Here is a 19,352-nt window from a genome sequence, read left to right as displayed (position 1 = left end):
GACAGGTTAGAACTGCCAGTTGCAACCTGGACAAGCTCAAACTGCTGCCCAGAAGGACCAGGTAGATGGCATTTCCAAATCTACCTGGAATACCATGGTAGCATGAATTGCCTTCTGTGTCCATGAAAACAAAATACAGAAAATCCTGCTCGAGAGAGCCCATCTGTACTGATGGAGGAGAAATAATGCTTCCAACAAGTTAATTTGAAAAGCTTTTAACAACATAAAAACAAAAATCCATAGAAGGATTCTTTGCCATTCTTAAACTCAGCAATTTCTTAATACCTGTCACCCACACTATCTTCTTTTGTTAAGGGAAACCTGGAAAAAAGAACTTTCTCTTCTTCAAGGCATTAATCCCAAAGAACATTGTGCTGTACACATATACATTTTATTTTTGTGAGATTTTTTCACATTTTACTCCATCTGTGATTCTGAAGGGAAACACTTGCTAACTGATTACCCTGTTTTCACATTTTAGTAGGCAGCAGTGGCTGGTTTCTGGAGTGTAGATGAGTTAATTCAGTACACCAAAATGGTGCACATGAACATTTTCATACGGTGGTGTTCAGTCAAAGCTGACTGCAAAAGTGGCATACCTTATGCTATGATTACATATTCTTATGCTTCTAGGAGAGGGGCAGTTTCATTGTGATTCTCTATGTTAGTTGTATTTGCTAAATTTCTGCAGCAGGAATGCTTGTGCAAACTGACTGTAACACTACAAGCAGCCAGTCATTGCTATAGGCCAAATTTATCTGCAGAACCTTTTTAAATGTTGGTGATAAATGCTTAAGAAGAGCACCTGTATGACTTTTCAAGTCATTGGACAACATTTCAGGTGAGTGTTTTTGTTTGACCTCTGGTACAACTGCCAGATACAAGAACATTGCACCTCTGCTACTTCTGAATTGTGCAAAGTAGAGTGGCTCGAATATGTAAGCCTGAAACACACAATATTGCCAGTGACAACAGTTTTCCCTATCTAAATATGAAATGGCAATTTTTCTTTTTGGCATGAAGATAAAATGATTTTTGCTTGTTTCAGAGTTGACACCAAGTTACATTTTGCTCCAACTCATCCTCATCTTTCTTCTTCCTTGGCTACTTAGTTATGAGAAAGGAAATGATAATCCAAGCTTTCTGAACTATGCAGGAGCATTTGTCTAGAACGAAGTGAGCCCATGCCTCCTGTAATTTAACAGCAAATCTGACTTCCATTTCATGTAAAAAAATACAAAGCTTTTTGTTCTCTGTATTTCAAACACTGTGGTATTGATTCAATTTCTTAAAAAATCAGATGAAGATACAGCCTACATATAACCTATATGTCAGAAACAGGCATCACTCATCCATTCCTCATTTTTCTGTATTTCTCTATTTTAAACATGTGACTGGTTAAAAAAAGAGACTACCCTGCTAGTGCAGTAAAACACAATGTCTCTGAAGAGAGGGTGCATTTGACAAGCCAGGAATGAACAACAGCCAAGTGGAACAATGCTGTATGACTTCTGAGGAGGACACTAATGAATGCCAGTGAATGCTCAGTGCTAAACCATTTCTAGAATAAGCAGTATCTTAAACTCCTTCTGTGATGCCTTGCTCAGCTCAGACTTCTAAAACCTCAACAACAACAACGAAGCAAACACCCCCAACATAACTATTAGAAAAGAGAAGTACTTAAAAAGCCAGCTGCTTCTGAGGCTTGTTTAATCCAAGAACCAAGTAACTTCTGTAAGTTAGCTCCTGGTGGTAGTAACCATAATGTTACTTTTTTACCCCACTCTCATGCCTTTTATTTTTCACAAGGTGACATTAAACAAAGGATGATACAGACAAAAGTCTTACTCAAAATAAATGGGGTTTTTTAAAGAGAATAAGAGGATAAAGAAAAGAGAAGAAATTTATTAGCCAACTGCAACAGAGTTAACTGGAGGCTGGTAATTAGTGTTTAATGCCACCTATAGTAAAATGTTTCCCACTGGGAAAAACATGGGAGGCAAGTCCACTTCACTCCTTTGAAGTCACAGGCCGGAGCAGAACATACATCAGCACCCAACAACACAGTCATTTCACATCTATTCAAGTTTTTACACATCTGCAAAGCAGAAATAGTAGCAGCCATTTGGATGTTCTTTCTTAATGGTTCTCAGGGGGGGCCTAGGAAACTCAGAAGGACCTGGTTCTTGTGACATGGAGCTGGAGCTGCAGCTGCTGCTTCTGCTGCTGCTTCCAGCCACCTGTGCTCTAGCTCTGTCCTTAGCAGGGGAGAGCTGGGGGGATCCTGGGCTCAGGTACCCAGCTGTGGTCTGAGTAGATGCAGTGGCATGTGTGGTTGGGCCAGTGTTGTTTTTCACATAGACGTTCTTGATAGCAACAAGTGTATGTGCCATGATGCTGATGCTGTTACTCAGATCTTGCATGCCTTGCTGCAGCAGCCGAAGATTGTGGTTGACACTGTCAAAGCCAGACTGGATCACCTGTATTTGGGTCTGCTGAATCTGCAGTAGGTCCTCTTCAGTCATTTCATTTTGGTCTGCCTGGCACCTGCCTTTTGTTTTGGCTTTTACTTTCCCAGAGGAACCACCACCTGATGTCCCCAGAAAAGGCAGTTGTTCTTGACTAGGTGGAACCACTACCATGTCCCCAGAGCTTTCTTCTGGCTCCACCACCTTCACTACTATTTCTTCTTTGAGGTTCATCTGCTCAAGACTGGATTGATGAGATGGGCCAGGACTGCCATTAAACCCTAGAAGAGGTGGAGGGAAGAAAAGCAAAGGAAAGCCCATAAGAAACTTCATAACCTCAGTGGTGACATATTTTCACGTCCACTAAGCACTAACATCAGTCCTTGAAACAAGACTCTCAAAATATGCTATCATTGATGGTTTTAGAATACAAATTACTTCGAGAGGTGGTAAAAAACCACAAATACACATTCACCAGTTAACCATGTATCTGCATACTACAGCTCCCTTACCACCACAGAAGCCAAGCTTTAGGATGCCAGAGACAAAGTTCACTGCAAGCTCATTTCATGCCACATCGTGCACGCAGTAAACAGTTAGCATTGCTCAGAGCTCAGCATTGCTGAAACACTGGATTGCAAGAATCCCTTCATATTCCAGCATGCTAGGACAATATCGCTGGCATGTATGAAGTTATGTGCTCGCAGCACTTTGTACTGGCTGGACCTGCGTGCTGCCATTTGCAAGAATAATAACGGCAATAGCGAAGATCGGTGCCCGGGTGTATCGCCTCGTGGATGGGCAGCATCTCCTACGAAAAGCTGTTTTTATTCTTGGTGCTGTTCTTAGACACTTCTGTGACCTAGAGCACGAAGCCTCACAGTTCTGTGTGCGCGCGTATACGTTTTGCCTTTCCAAGGATGCGAACCGGCGCTCTCCTGCGGGGTGGGTGCCCGCGGCCCCTGCGCGCACGCAGCGGGCGGGCAGCGCCGCTCCCCGCGCACCGGGGCTCCCGCGGCTGCGCTGGGGGACGCCGGGCGGGCCGAGGGTCCGTGCCGGCGCCGCGGGGGTCGCTCCCGCACTCACCCATGTCCCCCACGACGGCGCCGGGCAGCTCCAGCGTGTCGATGCCGCCCACGATGGGCACGGCCTCGGCGGGCAGCAGGGAGCCGTAGGGGCGGCGCTGGCGGCGGGCGGGCGGCGCGGCGGCGGGCGGCAGCTCCTCGGGGGCCAGGAAGAGGCCGAGGGCGGGGGGCGCCGGCGGCCCGCAGCCCTGCGAAAGGCGGCACAGCTTGCTGCGGTCGCGGCGCTTCAGGTCCCGCCAGCGCTTCTTCAGGTCCTCCACGTCGCGGGGGCAGGCGGCCACCGGGTTCACCTTGTGCCGGATCAGCTCCCACACCTTCCGCTTCTGGCCCGCGGAGGCACGGCCGGGTCCCGCCGCGAACAGCAACTGCTCGTGCTTCAGCACCTGCTCGATCAGCACCTCCGTCTCCGCCTCGTTGAAGTTCGCCTTGCGCCGTTTGGGGGAGTCCTCGGCCATCCTCCGCCGGGGGTGTCGGCGTGCGGGCGGGCGGACGAGGAACCGCGGGGAGGGGCGGTCGCCACTGCTCTTCCCCGCGCCCCGACCCGCGGGTGCCGCCGCCGCTAGGCCGGGCCCCGAGCCCTGCTGGGGAAGGAAATACCGCGCATGAGAGGAAAAGACGCGCACGGACCGGCGCAGGCGCCCCGTGCCCCGCGTGTTGACATGGGGAGGGGGCGCGGCCCCCGCCCGCCTCCCCGGCGGGAATCCCCGCTCGGCGCCGCCCCCGCGGGAAGGGGGAACACGGCGGGCCCACCCCCGGCGCGGGTTGTGCGCGTGCTCGGCGGGAGCGGGGCCGGGAATGGCGGCGGTTTTGGAGCTGCTGTTGCAGGAGGAGGTGCCGGTCAGCGCCGTGGTGCGGTGGCTCCGGCACGGCCCCGGCCACCGCACGGCTGAGGTAACGCGCGCTAGGTCGTCCGCCCGCAGGGCCCTGGCTCCGGCGGGACCGGGCCCGCAGCCGCGCCGCTCCCCCAGCACCCTCCGCTGCCGCGGGCCGGGGCCGTGCGGGAAAGTTTGTCCGCCCCGCGCTGCTGTGAGGGGTGAAGCCCGCGTGGGTCAGCCCGGGGCCCCGTCAGGTGCCGTTCGCGGCCGAGCGTCTGTCGAGCCGCCAGCGGCACCGCCCCCGGCGCGGGCGGGCTCCGGGCACGGCGGCGGGAAGGCGAGGCCGCCGGCGGGAGCTGCGCCGGGAGCTGCCTGGCGGGCGTGTGAAACCCGCTGGAATGCGCGGCGCTGGAATGAGCCCGCCGGAGCTCAGCCGGAGCTCAGCGCCGCCGGCGCCGGGCGGTCTCGGGCGGGCGGTGGCGCCGCGCGGCTCCGGGGCGGGAGGCGGGCAGGCCCCGCGGGCACGGGAAGCGCCGGGAGCCTGGGGCGCCGTGTGCTAGCGCAGAGCCGGCGGGACCGGGGGCGGGCAGCACGGCACGGCACAGCACAGCTGGTGTCCTGAGGGAACGCGGTGACACTTCCCGCATCTCTGTCGGGGAAGGCAGCGGTGAAAGCGGGACGAGGCTGTCAGCACCCGGGGCTTGGTGGTGGCTCTCTGCAGGCTCCAGCGCGCCTCCCGGCTGGATGTTCCTCCCGCCTGGACCTCGAGGAGGATCTTCGCGGGCTGGGAGAGGGTGTTTATTGGCTGAGTTTTGTAACGAATGATTTGGCTTCTTGTGGAAATAAAAACTTTTGTAACTGTAGATAGACTAGGAGTGCTTATGTTTCCCATAGAGAATGACACAGAGAAACAATTGGTATTTAAAGCATCTTCTACCTGATCCCCTTGCATTGTGCTACCTAGTATTAAAATCAAAACTCAATGGTGTCACCCCCATGAGTTTGTTGGGTATTGCCATCATCCTAAATGTGTGGGAAGAATGGACCAGCACTTTTATGTTGTGTGGTATTTCTTCAGCTGTGACTTGCAGAAGCAAACCTGTGGACATTATGAAGTTTGAGATCCTGGCAGCTCAGCTAGTGCTGTGTGGGTGAGGGGTGGGGAGGTCAAAAAGTTTGCCTTTGCAATGGAATTTCTTGCTGCCTTTTGCTGTTGGGAGCAGTGCAGTTACTTCAGCATGAGAAAGCAAGTGAGAGGTTTGCAGCTGGCAGCTGTTGACAGGTTGCTGTTACCCAGTTGTGGAGGAAACAAACCTCCGTTAACTTGGACAGAGAAAGACGAGTGAAAATAGGTTGTGCTCGGAAAAGTTGGAGAAACTGCCCAACCCTATGCATAGCATAGACTGTAATCATCTTTGTGCCCCTGTGCTAATTCCAGGGGAAGGAAATGCTAGGCCATGTCTTGCTCTAGCTCTCATGGCAGTTTTGGGCTGGACATGGTCTTCTGACACCTCATGGGGGTTGTATTCTGAGCTGTGCTTTTTCACCGATTGTTGGCTGCTTGGCTTGTTATCTGGGCTGTGTCAGAATTTCACACTTCTCCAAGGAGCTGAATTAGTCTCACACTTTAAAATATGAATTTAAGTATAGATGCTGAAGATTGTGTGAGTCCAGTTACAGACAGGCATGTTAATTTTACTTTCACTTCTTTCTTTCTTGCAGAAACCGCCTTCAGAAATTGTGTTTGCTTTTTTGACTTTTCATCTCGTTAGGGTTGTGAATACAACTTTACAGGAGTTTGTATGTAATGCTTTCAGTATTAGTGAGGAAAAGGTTTTGAGAACTTCTTCTGTTGTTGCAAATGTTGCTGAATCCCACTGAGAGGAAACAGAAACTTGATGGAGTGTTAGGAACAAAAGAATTTTTACCCAGGGTACAAAACTTCAAACTGCGCGTGTAGCGTGAAGTCATTTTTGTCTAGATTTACCCTTGTAAGATCAATGCCACCTGTTAGATTTCAAATGTGTTGGGTCAGTGGTGGGGTTTTTGTTTAAGTTTCTCAAGTATAAACTTCACATACCTTAAAATTGCACAGTCTCTGTTTAGACTTCTGTGAGTTCTCGAGCAAAATTATTTAATTGAAATGGAAGAGCAGCTTTGGTCGTGTATTTGGCGCCGCAGGGCTCCGGGTGCTTCAGCCGTTGTTGTTACAGCACCCCTCTGTGGGAGCAGGCGGCATTCACAGAAAAACAGGGCGCAGAGACCTTGCAGACTGTGGATTTTTCTAGTTAGAACTAGATGCTTTCAGTATTGATGTTTTCAAAATGTTGAACTTGGGGGCGTCAGTTGCTCCAAGTCCTCCCTGGTCATAGCTGCAGAGAGTATTACTGATGTTTCCATGGAACAGTTTCAGTATTTTCAAATCAGAGACCAAAGTGAATGACTCCATCTGAAAACTTGTGCCAAAATGGCTCATGTGTAGGCTGGTTTTAGGGTCTGTGACCAGCACTATTGAATTTCAGTGATGTACTTTGACAAGTCATGTTGGTTTTTTATTGTGTATTGAAATCCCGTAGTTACTACTTAAATGTGTCTGGGTACTTGGACAGAAAGAATCAGGTAGCATCTTGATATTAATTTTTTGTCTACTTCTCTTGTAGGAGAATCACATCCATGACAAGCTGGTATCTCTTAGCTTGCTTCAGAAAGATTTTGTGCCTTTTCTGCTGAATTTTTTAAGGGAGCAGACCAGCCAGATCCTGACTAATGGACCCCCTACTCCTGCTAAAACTCCTAATTCCAAGGCTCACGGGAGCCAAAGGACAGGATCAGAAAGGAGGGCAGGCCATGCAACCAGCAGCCGAGTGCAGCTCTTTTCTCAAAGGACTTCAGCGACCACCTGCACCACAGATACCAGCTTTTCTCCCGACGCAGCATCCAGTGGTTCCTCTTCCTTTTCTGGCTCGAACCTGTCTAGCCCTTACGGTGATTTCCCCAGCGTGGCCTCCAGCAGCAGCCCGAGCTTTGGGCACAGCCCTGTGCTGCAGCACGGCGAGAGGCGTTCCTCTCAGAGGGCCAGCCTGGGGAGCTTCCTGGCCGCCACGCCGGAGGCGCTGCCCGTGAGACGGGGCCGCAGGAAGGGCAGCAGCTTGGCCGGCGCCTCCGGCCGGCAGGCGGCTCGCGATCTGGGCCGCTCCCCTGCTGAAGAGGAGGATGGAAAGAGTGATGGTGGATCGTGGAGTGGAGGGAGAAGGAAGCGGAGTGAAGTGCTTCTTGTTTCTGCCAGATCCCCGCCCAGCCAGCTAAACCTTAACAACCTGGAGGAGTTTCCACCCATGGGTGCTGCCTCTGGCTGGACAAAGTAAGAGCGAGTCCGCCTCGTTGTCTCACTGGGATTGCTGCGGGTTGCAGCTCCTTGACCAGCAGTTGTGGGTGTCCAGATGCAGAAGAGGCTGTAATGCACAATAGCTGGCTTCTGGGAAACATGGTCAGAACTGCTTTGTTCTGGTCATTGTGTAGGGAGGGGAGTATTGCCTTGACAGGGAGTCAGGTTTCCTCTCCGTGGGCTCATCCAAGACACCTCTTTTGCCTCTCACTTGTGATGCTGCCTGCAGCTGGCCAGTGCACGGCCCAGCTGATACAAAGCTGAGCTCGTCTTTGTCCTTGTGTGTTCTAACGAGTCAGCGTTATCTTGGCTCCTCACGTTTCTCATTTAACAGAATATCAATTGGTAAGGAAGAGCTATCCTGGAAGGCTCTCCAGCTTTACTGATGCTAGCAAAAAAGCTTTTGGATTGATCTTCTGTGGCTTCTGGTAGCAGATGTTAGCCTGCAGCAGCTTCATTTGTGCTGTGTAATTGTGGACAAAATAGCAGGCTGTGTTCTTGGTCTGCAGCAAGCCCTGGTCTCCTTGGTGACTTCAGCTAAGCTTTGGGGCAGCTGTTTGTGTTGTGGTTGCCTCAGTCCTTTCATCTTTGTCTTTGCATTCTTTAAAATCCTCATTACCAAATAGAAAGCCTTTGTGTCAGCCTGTTTGCTCTGTATATCAGTCACTGGTCTCTGAAAGTGGGACTTTCTAGTTGGACATGCAAAGTTTCAGCTAAAAATTATAAAATGAGTGAGTGTTCAGCAAATCCAAATGCAGGGGTTGGGTCCTGCTCTAGACGCTACTTTGGCCGAGGGAGATAAGATTGTTTCCAGCACAGCCAGCAAGTCTCTCTTCCTCAATTGCATTGATGCTCAGCTAGGAAAAGGAAGAAGGAAAGAGACTACAGGTCTTTGGAAATCAATGTTACAGCGATTTTGAGAACACCTTAGCAGTTAATATGTAGCAACCAGCATTTCTGTGGTGCTTTATGTTTCTGTATCCATTTCCAATTTTTAATGCTTTTTTTGCTACTTTACCAAGCCTATTCCTGAAGGACAAATCAAGTATTTTATGCAGGAAGGATGAGTTTCCCTGAACTTAAACAGCCTGGACTCCCACTGATAGACAATGGCAACTTGATTGATTTTGGTGGGTTTTTTTCCTCCTGATCATGTCAGAAATGAATTCACCAGCAGTTTCTTACTAAAATGGGGCATATCCTGTCCTGCAAATTAGAAACCTTTGGAAGGGTTGTGTGGCCCTGTGGTACCTGTTAGATGACTTGCTATTTGATAATTAATTTTGCTGCAGGTTTAGCAGGTTGCTTGTAGCAGGCTATAGCTCCATGACTTTTTTTTTTCAGTGATAGAACAAAATTAATAATTACAGGTACACTTTAGAAATTCAATAACCCAGCTCGACATCCATTTTGTTTTAACATTAGATTCCTCTGGAAGAGTTGATTGCACATCTGTCTTCAGACCGAAATTTTTGTTATTGTTTAGCTTGATTTTAGTGGGATTGCTTCTGTTCTTTTCAGCAAAAGCAAACCATCGAGGCGAATCAACCCAACTCCTGTGAGTGCTGAGCGGCCCCTCTCGAAACCAAAGACCTGTTTCACTTCTACACCTGTCAGCTGGTCTCCAGCCTCGAGCCTCGAGGCCTTTGCTGCTGTCCAGGAAGGACACCTCTCATCTGTGATGAGCAACAGCCTTCAAGAGGAGAGGGAGATGCTGAAGAAAGAACGGTACAGTCTGAGCAGGGGGCTGATTCTTAATTCCCTTGTGTCCTGGTTCCAGACAGGACAGGGTTCACTTTTCAGTAGCCAGGAGAGGGCATGGCCAGCACAAAGTGAAAATGACAGAAGAATATCCAAACCAGATATTGGTAACCTTAAATTATAATTTGCCAAAGCCAAATGTGTCTGTGGTATCAGACTAGGATATGAATGCGCCTAGCTCATGTTTGCCATTTTAGAGGTATGCTGACCCTCACTTCAAAAGTGTAGTCAGTTCTCACTGCTTTTATGAGATTTTTCCCTTCATGGAAATGAATGTGTGGCTATCTCCTATGCATCTTTCCTTAGATTGCACAGGCAAAGCAATTGGGTGTAATTAGACTGTGTTTGAAGATTGCACCAAAACACATTCGTTTGGGAAAAATGAGTTAGTGATGCAAATGTGTGGGAAGTGTTAATGGTCTTGCAAGGTAGGTAGGCTAACAGAAGCTTGCAGTCAGAGAAAACAGAATATGGGCACTTGAGATTCTGTTTTAAAGATCACTACTGCAGTTATGTGTTGAAAATTGCTGTCAGATGAAGTGAATCTTCTAATTTTGTCTCTGCTGTTTGGTTAGTGTGTGACTTTCATTGCTTGTAAAGTGGTATCACTGGTAGTCTGTGAAGATTGATACTTAGAAGAAAACCAAACTGCAGTAGTTTGCACTATTGTTTATTGTTTATAATTGCTGAGAGAACTGTTGCTGTTCTTTGTAGATTTTGTTCTTGGGGAAGCTCCTCAGGACACATGGGTGTAATTCTTTTCCTGCTAAGTTTTGCAGTTCACTTCAGTGTGACCAGAACCGGCTGAAACATATCCAGTAGAGTCTAATGAATTACTGCTTGTACTGAACCTGCAGCAGAAATGCTCAGGATTCAAACCTGCCACTCTGCACTTAAGTCTAGCACCTATTCCAGTCTGAATTCTACCTGAAATGTCCCAGTAATGTGTATCAGCTGAAGTCAGTGAAATAGCAGTATGTGGTTGGTTGGATCTTGCCCATGCAGTGATATTCTCATCTGACCCATCATACTTGAAAGCTGGGAGTTGCTGCTGTGTCCTCAGTTGTGGTGAAATACAGAAGTAAGGCAGTCTTCAGCCAGCTAGATCCCTTTGAGCAGGGGCAAAAGGTGAATTTCATCCTGAGGTAGATGACAGCACTGGGGCAGAAGTGAAGCACAGTCTAACTGCATTATTGGAAACTTGCCATGGGTAAGGTCACAAAGTACTTGATAGTGGGCTCATCCCTTGGGTGTGATCACAAAGTACTTAATGAATAATTTTCTTTAGTTCTATCTATTACTCAATAATTTTCTTCCGTTAGTTGATTATGTTCATTGCAAGGAAGATGCTGGAAATCTTTCTACTTCCATTTTGGGACCAGTTGTTCTTCATCACAGCAGTTCTGCTAGAAATAAGCCAATTGAAAAGGTTCTTTGTTGGAGGTGAAAATGTTTCTGACTTCCCAGAGCCCTTAAAGTGACTTAAATCTTTCACTTTTGATACAGTGTGGCAAGAGGTAGTGTGATGTTCCAAGTGGAAATGTTCCATTGGAATCTTTGACAATCATTTGATATTGCTGTTACTGCCTGGTGTCCTGTTTCTCAGGTGTGTTACATATGCTACCCTGGTGTTGCATTTTGGATGACCTCTCTAGATATAGTTTTGTACAATGTCTGTGTATTTTAACTAAGTGATCATTTTTGATTTAGAATCCAGCAGTCAAAGTGGTTTGTTCCTTCTGTTGTTTACGTTGCCAGTCTGGGATTTCTTCAGCTGTTGCATTGCCTTTCCACTTATTGGTATTGGATCTTCTCAGAGTGTCATTACTTTACATCTATACCAAAGGGATGGATGTGAGCCTTATTTTCATAGATGTTTTAAAATATCTACCTGTCAGAAACTGTACATGAAAGGAAGATTTTTAGGACCTGGTCTCTAACTGATTCCCCATCCTTAACAGGTAGCAGTTCAGATGAGAGAAGTAATAACATATGCTAGTTGGTTAATTTGGTCAAAGTGCTACACTATTTTAACAGAGTTGCAATTTGAATGGGATTCTTTAGTCTTTTGCTTGCTAACCTCAAGATCTATTCTCTGTTAGATAAAGATGACTTAAATTACTGTCATGCTAAAAGCTGCATTGCATGGTTTAGTTATTGCAAGATTTCCTTCATGCTACACTGGAAGAGAAGGACCTCTTCTGGCTGCATGGCTGCTCTAGATCATCTTCAGTCACATGGTTGAGTTGCTGCTCTTGAATTTCAGATGCAAACTGCTGCACCAGGCATCTTCTCCTGCAGGGATATCTTTTGATCCTTGTACTCCAACTAAGCCTAGCTACACTCGCAGTGCCAGCCTTCCTGCTGAAAGCCATTTGGTGACCTGTGCAAATCCTGCTAAGGTTTCCTGCAAGAAACAGTTGGAGTGTCTGGCACAGCTCTATTCATCCTGTATAGCAGGTGAGGACACAGAAGATGTGAAACTGACCTTTCTTTGAGCTTTGAACTTGCATGTGTGTTGTGAGAGGGAGATAGATGGGAAGTGGAGGCTGTGGGATAGGTATAGTGTACAAACAAATGACATCTGGAAAAAGAAAGTAAGCCAATACTGTTATTTGAATAAATGAATACTTGGCAAAAGTGTGGGGAAGTAGGTGAGCCTGGTGCAGTACTCTGAGCTGCAGTAGACTGAAGTTGTACGTCCCATATGAAACCAGACTGTTCCCTAACACATCTTTCCCATGCTGATCTACACTGTATCACAGTATCATGTTGTGGGGAGACAATTCTTTGCTGACTACCACAGAGCAGGAATCTACCTTTTTACCTTTGTTTATTAAAGCAGGACAGTATTGAGTAATCCACCTTTAACATCTCAATTACTCTCTCCTAGAAAACCTGGTACCAAATATTTTTCTGGAACTGTTTTTCATTCTGCAACTGTTGACATCTAAAGGCACTTCTACTGCAGAAGATGGGGATAGTGACCCTGAAATCAGTGAAAGAAATAGAGGTAAGCAGTAGTAATGAAGGGAAAGAATCTTGCTTCCATAGAATGAGAAAGTGTTGTAGACTAGATTGGACAGTTATTCTTAAATTGCATAAAAATGCCTTATTACCACTGTGGGACTCATCTGAGATGCTGACAAAAGTCATGCATGTATGGGAAGTGCTTCCACAGTATGATAGAGTGGGGTTGCTAGCTAGTTTGAATCTAGTTTTCTGTTATTGTGCTGGATTTGCTGTAGCTACTTCTATCACTGACTTTTAGAGGGAAGGACAAATGTGCTTGGGTTGCTTCTCTATTGATTGTACAACTCAAATGTGCTGTTGACCTGCTCTGTGTTTATGAAGCTTCAGGTTTGGATCTGAGTGCATAGGATCCAGCTGAATTGTTGCATTTGGTTTTTGGCAAATTCAGCTTTAAGCTTGATGCAATTAGTACTTTGATATGGATAGTACAACCAAAAGAGTGGCTTTAGGATGAGACCCACCACACCCTCCTCCACCCCACATGCCTCAATTTGATCGACCTTTGTTTTGCTACTCTTTATTTCTTAGGGCTGAGATTAGGAACATGAAATCTTCAGCTATGGGAACACCATTTCATAATTGTTTTTAGTTGTTCTACTTTTCTGGTCCTGTATCTCCTTATTGTTGTTCAGAACAGTGAGAAAAAGTCTTTCCCATACAGCATTAAACACTTCAATTGCCTTTAGTATAGGAGGGATAGGGAATGGGAACTTCTGAAAATTGAATAGGAGTCTGGGAGATTAGTTTTGGATATGTCAGTTCATACTTTCCTTAAAAGCTAATCCTTTAGTTGTAAATGGTAAAAGGTACTGTTGTCTTATGTTTCTTTTTTTCCTCTCAGATGTGTCAGGGAGACAGCATTTTGAAAGTGTGCACAACTGTGTTTATTTTGCTGTTCAAGTCTTGGATTATCAATATGAGTGAGTTGAATTCTTTTTTCATCTGCTTGTGTCTGCAGTTGTGTGTGGGATTAAGCAAATGTGCTTGGGTTGTAGAACTTTACCAGTTAAAGGCACAGAGTTGTTAATTTTTCAAAACATACAGCTTGACCTGGATTTGGATGGCTGTGGGTTTCCTTGCACTGATGTGTCCCCTGAACTTTGTTGTAATTGTGCAAGAACTGGAGAGTCGTGAGATGAGAATGATAACAAATACAGATACCAGTAGGATTTCCTGCTGGTACATGTCCTTTAGAACTCTTTTCTTGGCAGCATCATAACATGTAAACATAAACATTTCTTTAGAACTGCTCATGTGTTTTTATGTCTGTCTGTCTCTCTGAGCTTTATGCCCATTATCTTGGCAGAATTATTTCCCATTTAGAAAAGGGCATGCTGAAGCTTTTGGCCGAAAATGAGCGGATTGCATCGTTTTCTCCCACCTTGCACAAGAGGCTCAGGCAGGCTTATGAAAGCAGCACAGCTAAGGTAAAATTTGGCAGACCCCAAGTGACATTGCTTCAAGCCTCTGTGTTGTTGTTCCTTTATTTTCAATGGCTTTGATGTTAAATCTCATTCTTTCTATTTCATCTTCTTGTGTTGTCTTTAGAAACTGCCTAAAAGTACTTTTTTCCTTGTCAGTGGGTGAGTGAGTTGCTGGGTCCAGTGATTGTTGGCTGTGAATCACTGCTGGCTAGCCTGTTGTGCCCCAGGCCCTGACCTCAGCCAGAGACTTTGACAGGGTCAAATTTTGCTTTTGAAATTCTCTAATAAACATGGATCCCAGGAGAATGATTAGTTAGGTGCAATATCAGAAGGTAGTTTCAAAGATTTGGATTTTTTTCATACATATGGACTCTTTAGGCAAACAGCATTTCACAGGAGACAATCCAGACTGGGAAAAATGGTTCCCTTGTGTAATCAACTGGGTTAGGGAACCAGTTTGGTTGGTGGGAATTGCATGGTAGAAATGTATTTTGTATCTCATTTCATCCATCTTTTAAAAATGGAAATTACTGTTATCAAAGAAAGGACAGTGTACTGAGATTGGGACTTGTCAGTAGCTGAGCTTTAAAGTTGTTAAAGTTTAAATAAAGGTCTTGTTACTTGAAGAACAGTAAGGAGAAAGAGTAAGGTAACAGAAATTGCCAGCCAGGATCCTGAATTTTCTCAAGCTCTATACTGAAGGTATATTTCAACTGTTTGTGGTACTGTATCAATACTGGTTGCAATCTGGTCAGCAGAGATTTAAGGGGACCAGATACTTTCTCTCTTAATGTTGAGTGATTCTGCCTCTGTAGCCTAGTGTAGATTGTAAAAGTTGATGTTTGCTAGTAATTAGCAATTGGGAAGTAACATGTAGTAACAACTCAGCTAGTGATACTTGTTTCCTAACCTGCCTCTTCCCTGCTCTTTTTCTTGGTCTCAGATCATTTAGAGACTTCCATTAGCTCAGTGACTGCCTTTATATTTTTAACAGGTGTCTCTCCTGCTGCCATGCTCTGTACAGTCTGTTTCTTTTCAGCCAGAAACTGATAATCGCTCGAACTTTCCCAGTGACAGAGCATTTCACATATTTAAGAAACAAAGGTAAGTTTCTTCTACTGTTCTTCTACTGAATGCTCAAGGGTATAACCTTTGCATGATTGTGACTAAAAGATATTAAGAATGTCTCATGTATGCTACATGCTGTAGAAAAAAATATTGAATTTTTTTCTCTAATTAAATGAAAAAAAGTCTTTGTCCGTATTGACTGCAGGAACTAAATGGTTAATGTCTTTAGAGAAGAACAGCCTAATTCTTCAGGAGTTATTGAGACTTCTGATAATGCCAGTACAGTGTGTCACCCTACTGGATTGCTTCTGCATATATATCTGGTATGCTTTTATTCTTCCTGCTGCCTCCCTCCATGCTTGCAGCGACAGGGTGAGGGCAGAATGACAAGTTGTCTTGGTGCTTTTCTTTTTCTCATAGGTATTACTACATGTGGCTTATTCTTTGCTGCCTCTCAGTCTTCACTATGTCTGTCTGGTAATGGCTGTTTTGGTCATTCCATCATAGATTGGGCATAACAAGCTTAAGCACTTGCTGTCAAAGACATGGAAAATGGAAACTCACTGAAGTACTGCTAACATTTATGAGTTTTTCAAAGGTATCTGAATGATTGGAGGCTGGAGTTACTTAATCTGAGGTAGATTCTTGCTGGGAAGCTTTGGAACAATTAATGCTCTGTTGTTGCTTCAAACTTTGAAGAGTGGGAATTCATTCCCTTAAATATCTTGGTTCACAGGGATATATTTTATGAACTTCTGCGTGAATGGGAGGATAACAATGAGAAAACTGGCTGGGACTTTGAAAGAGTTCTGGGCAACAAGATCAGGTAGGAGTCTTAAGCAACTTCAGCTATCTCTTTAATGTAGCTGAATTGCTGGTGAATCATGCTGCACTTGGCATCCTTAGTTCCATGTCCTGCCTGATCTTCTGCACTACTCTGCAGGGTGCTGTGGGCTGCTTGGAAAAAGCTGCCCATGTACACTTGCTTCTGCATTGAAAGGCATCAACCTTTACCTTAAAGAAACAAGCCATAAGTGGCAGAGGCATAATTTGTTCAATCCTGATGTTGATCTTTCCCTTTCATAATCACAGAAATGTTCAGACAGTACACTGGTTTACTCTCAAAACCAGTGTATTGTCTGAACATTGTTTTTATATACACTTGTGTGTGCATATCATGTTTTCCATGTCAGGCTCCTCTTAAGTGAGGAGAAGTGTATTATATGTTCAGCAGCTGTTCACTCTTCTAATTATTTCAGGGGGTCTAGTGCATTGGCTCTGAAAACAAGACAACTGTGTGTCTTTCTGTGGAGAGCAGACTATTCCTTTATTGCTTTATCAAAATGCAGTATATATAAAGAAACTATTATAGCATTGAAAGCAGTTGCCTTGTGGGTTTCTGTGTTAATCTCAACCACCAGCCTTCTTAAGTAATGTGTATGTAGGTGGCATTTCACCACAAGAGCAAAACAAGGCTGAGGCTTAAACTGAGAAATTTTGGGCATCAGAAGTAGCACTATTGCAGTTTCCTTAATTCATATATGTGAAATCTCAACTTACTGTTTTGGGCAGGGAAGAGTGGGAACTGAATGAGTTTATTCTTTTTTCTAAATAACAACATTATTGAAGAAAATAATGTCTAGAGCTTAAGAAAGAAAATTATCTCTAGATAATTTTCTTTCTTAAGCTCTAGACATTATAAAGATAAGAAAATTATCTCTAGAGCTGTGTTTGCTCTGTAGGTGCTCAGGGAGAATTTTTGTTTCCATGTCAGCAGCAGGTGGGGCTCAGTGCCTGGGAAAATGGGTTATAAAAATATTGCTTTTTTTCAATGACCTTTGGAGATTGCTTTCTTAAAAGTAGGGTTTTTAATGCTTTTGGTATAGTTTGAGGTTAGAACACTGTTTTTTGTACCACAAAGTTCCAGTCAGTATCTGATCATGTTTTCCTTCACAGGGCCATGATGGCTCACCTGTCTGCAACCTGCAACCACAGCCATTTTGCCAGGCTCTTTCAGAAACAGCTTATCCAGGTAAATTTCTTGGGTTGTTTAATGACTGTATACATCAAAGTGGGTTTGATCCTTCCTTAGCCTGAGAAAAAAAGCCATGTCTTGTGAGCTTCTTTGAGATTTTCCTATTGAAACGTTTTTTGGGAGAGACAAGTTTTCAGAATGGGAATTTCTTTCCTTCTTCAGTAATAATCAGTGATAAATTACCAATGAAGTCTCTTTAAATGAGGAATAAGGCACGCTGAGAACATAATGAGCTGTAAGCATTCATTCTTCATGGTTAATTACTTTGTCCTTCTAATTTTAGTACAGTTATAGTTTCTGGAAATTTTAGGGATGTATTTTGGCATTTGTCAAGTGCAGAGGTTCCTAGTTGTGTTTGTTAGCAGCATGAGTGCAAAAAATCTGTGTAACAGTCAACAGGCTGGTTTTTGGTACAGTATTGCTGTTGTAATTTGGTGAGGGGTGGGGGGTTGGCCAATTTCAAGCATCATCTGACTTCATTGTAAGTAGATAAATGAAGAAGAAGATTTGCTGTATTCTCTGTAGACTTGTGGCTTATTGGTGGGCTCCTTTTGGAGAGCAAAACAGCCAGAGAGCCCCACCTTGAGTGTTAGCTCAGACCCATTGCCAGGAAGTTGCATGCTGTTGGAATGTTGTAAATTCCTTTAGTGTCAAGTCTGAGTTTGCATCAGTGACCTGTGTGATTGTATGGGTGTGTTAATGGAAATTGTGGGAAAGAGGTAAGGTTAACCTTGTTGCATCAGTAGGGTTTAATTAGTCATAGGTGCTGTATTTCTCCTTTGTATCTGTGCCTTCTTAATGAAGACTGCAGCATTTCACAAGGGTAGCCAAAAATCTAAGTGGATCTAAACTGGTGTCTTCAATGGATCCAATGTGTCTGTCTGGGAAATGATTGCAGACTCTTGTGTGGATTATGATGCTCTTGCAGAAATGAACCGAGACTGAGGACTTGTGTCAAGGCCTGAAAATTTAAAGGTAGAGAAGTGTAGCAAGATGTTCCCTTGGGGACGTGCCCCCAGAACATGGGCTCTGTTTGGAATAAATGGACCTAGTACTTGCTCACTTGATAGATATTCTTAAATATTGCTTATTATTATTATTATACTCTCTCTCATTAAAACTATCATGACTTAGATGTAGGGATATGCAGTCAGCTTAGATATAGGGATATGCAGTCAGCTTTTCCTGTTGCTGGGTGTTTGCTAGGTTATGTCTGATGTGCTGTGTCCAGTCTTGGGCTCACCAGCACAAGGAAAGAAAGATACAGACTTACTAGAGCAAGTCCAGCTCAGGGCTTTGTAAATGATTAAGGCACCAAACATTTTTTGTATGAGAAAAAATGCTGAGACCTGGTAATATTCAGCCTGGAGAAGAGAAGGCTCCAGGTTGCCTTAGGGCTGTTATAAATACCTGCTGGGAGGGAATAAAGAAGAGAGAGTGAAATTTTTCTCAGTAGTATTCACTGACAGGTCAGGAGGTGACCCTGACTGAACAAGAGGGTTGGATTAGATGATCCAAGAGACCCCTTCTTAACAGTTCTGCAGTTCTGTAATTTTTTGAGTCTTGAGTTGTATCTGTGTGTTTGAGGCAGTGGGGCATTAATTTTTAAATGTTATTGAACTCTGTGGAAGTTCAGGAAAACCTGCTCTGGGAACATGTAGTGCAGCATCATGATCCTTGGAGGCTGAGCTAAAGATCCTGCTGAGTGGTTCATTAAGATTGTGAGAGTGATAAGCATTCTCTCCACATATCCACGTGTAGTCTGCTAGGTATGCCCTAGTTAGACATGTAAGGTTGGAATTCCATCTCACAAGACCTTTAGGCTGTGTATGGCCAAGGTGGGTAGCATGTTTTGGCATGGGGAAGAGTTGTTCTGGATGTTCCTGGGCACCAGGAAAGACCATGCGTGGATTGCTCCAAAAGCAGTCTTGTGAAGAAGGGATAATGTGCTGGGTGAGAGATGGAGTGAAATGATGCCTTGTTACAAATAATCCACCTCGCTACTCTTTCTGTCTCCTGAAGATGTGCAAAGGTCCTGTCGGTGGTGGTGCAAGCTGGGGAGACACCCCAGACCAGGATGTCCTTAATATGCTGGGCTCTGATAATCTGAGCCGTCTGAAGAGGCTGCAGGAGAGATTTATTGTTTCTCAGAGCATCAGAGGGCCTTGTCCACCCCCTTCATTCCCAGGGTGCCAACAATTCTTCAGGGACTTCATCCTCAGTGCTGGAAGGTGAGTGGCCTGGGCTTGCTGTTCCCTCTGAAATGTGTGGGCAGTGG

At 45.2% G+C, this 19,352-nt stretch overlaps 2 protein-coding genes across 2 annotated transcripts in view; one reads left to right on the top strand and one right to left on the bottom strand.

The window, feature by feature from the left end:
* Nucleotides 1-1,677: 1,677 nt before the first annotated feature.
* On the bottom strand, nucleotides 1,678-4,008 carry LOC134419944 (uncharacterized). Its single transcript, XM_063159547.1, has 2 exons — nucleotides 3,555-4,008; nucleotides 1,678-2,749 (listed from the first exon to the last, which is right to left on the bottom strand). Exons 1-2 carry the CDS (start codon nucleotides 4,006-4,008, stop codon nucleotides 2,091-2,093), a joined length of 1,113 nt encoding a protein of 370 aa, XP_063015617.1. The 3' UTR covers nucleotides 1,678-2,090.
* Nucleotides 4,009-4,312: 304 nt separating this feature from the next.
* CDAN1 (codanin 1) overlaps nucleotides 4,313-19,352 on the top strand; it is a 31,724-nt gene continuing 16,684 nt past the window's right edge. The window contains exons 1-11 of the mRNA XM_063159117.1: nucleotides 4,313-4,444; nucleotides 7,029-7,729; nucleotides 9,275-9,481; nucleotides 11,781-11,974; nucleotides 12,408-12,527; nucleotides 13,389-13,467; nucleotides 13,854-13,974; nucleotides 14,966-15,075; nucleotides 15,776-15,865; nucleotides 16,996-17,071; nucleotides 19,097-19,305. Of these exons, the coding sequence (XP_063015187.1) occupies nucleotides 4,349-4,444; nucleotides 7,029-7,729; nucleotides 9,275-9,481; nucleotides 11,781-11,974; nucleotides 12,408-12,527; nucleotides 13,389-13,467; nucleotides 13,854-13,974; nucleotides 14,966-15,075; nucleotides 15,776-15,865; nucleotides 16,996-17,071; nucleotides 19,097-19,305 (2,003 nt within the window). The 5' untranslated portion in view covers nucleotides 4,313-4,348. The remainder of the gene's footprint in view (nucleotides 4,445-7,028; nucleotides 7,730-9,274; nucleotides 9,482-11,780; nucleotides 11,975-12,407; nucleotides 12,528-13,388; nucleotides 13,468-13,853; nucleotides 13,975-14,965; nucleotides 15,076-15,775; nucleotides 15,866-16,995; nucleotides 17,072-19,096; nucleotides 19,306-19,352) is intronic.

The sequence above is a fragment of the Melospiza melodia genome, chromosome 6, assembly GCF_035770615.1.
Source record: "Melospiza melodia melodia isolate bMelMel2 chromosome 6, bMelMel2.pri, whole genome shotgun sequence".
In the NCBI taxonomy this organism is placed as follows: domain Eukaryota; kingdom Metazoa; phylum Chordata; class Aves; order Passeriformes; family Passerellidae; genus Melospiza; species Melospiza melodia.
This window is presented reverse-complemented; position numbering and strand designations above follow the sequence as displayed.

Excerpts from the sequence above, each read along its gene's own strand:
- LOC134419944 (XM_063159547.1), bottom strand. The coding sequence starts at position 4,008 with ATGGCCGAGGACTCCCCCAAACGGCGCAAGGCGAACTTCAACGAGGCG. Across the intron at positions 2,750-3,554 it reads CGCCGTCGTGGGGGACATGG|GGTTTAATGGCAGTCCTGGC; the intron begins GTGAGTGCGGGA and ends CACCTCTTCTAG.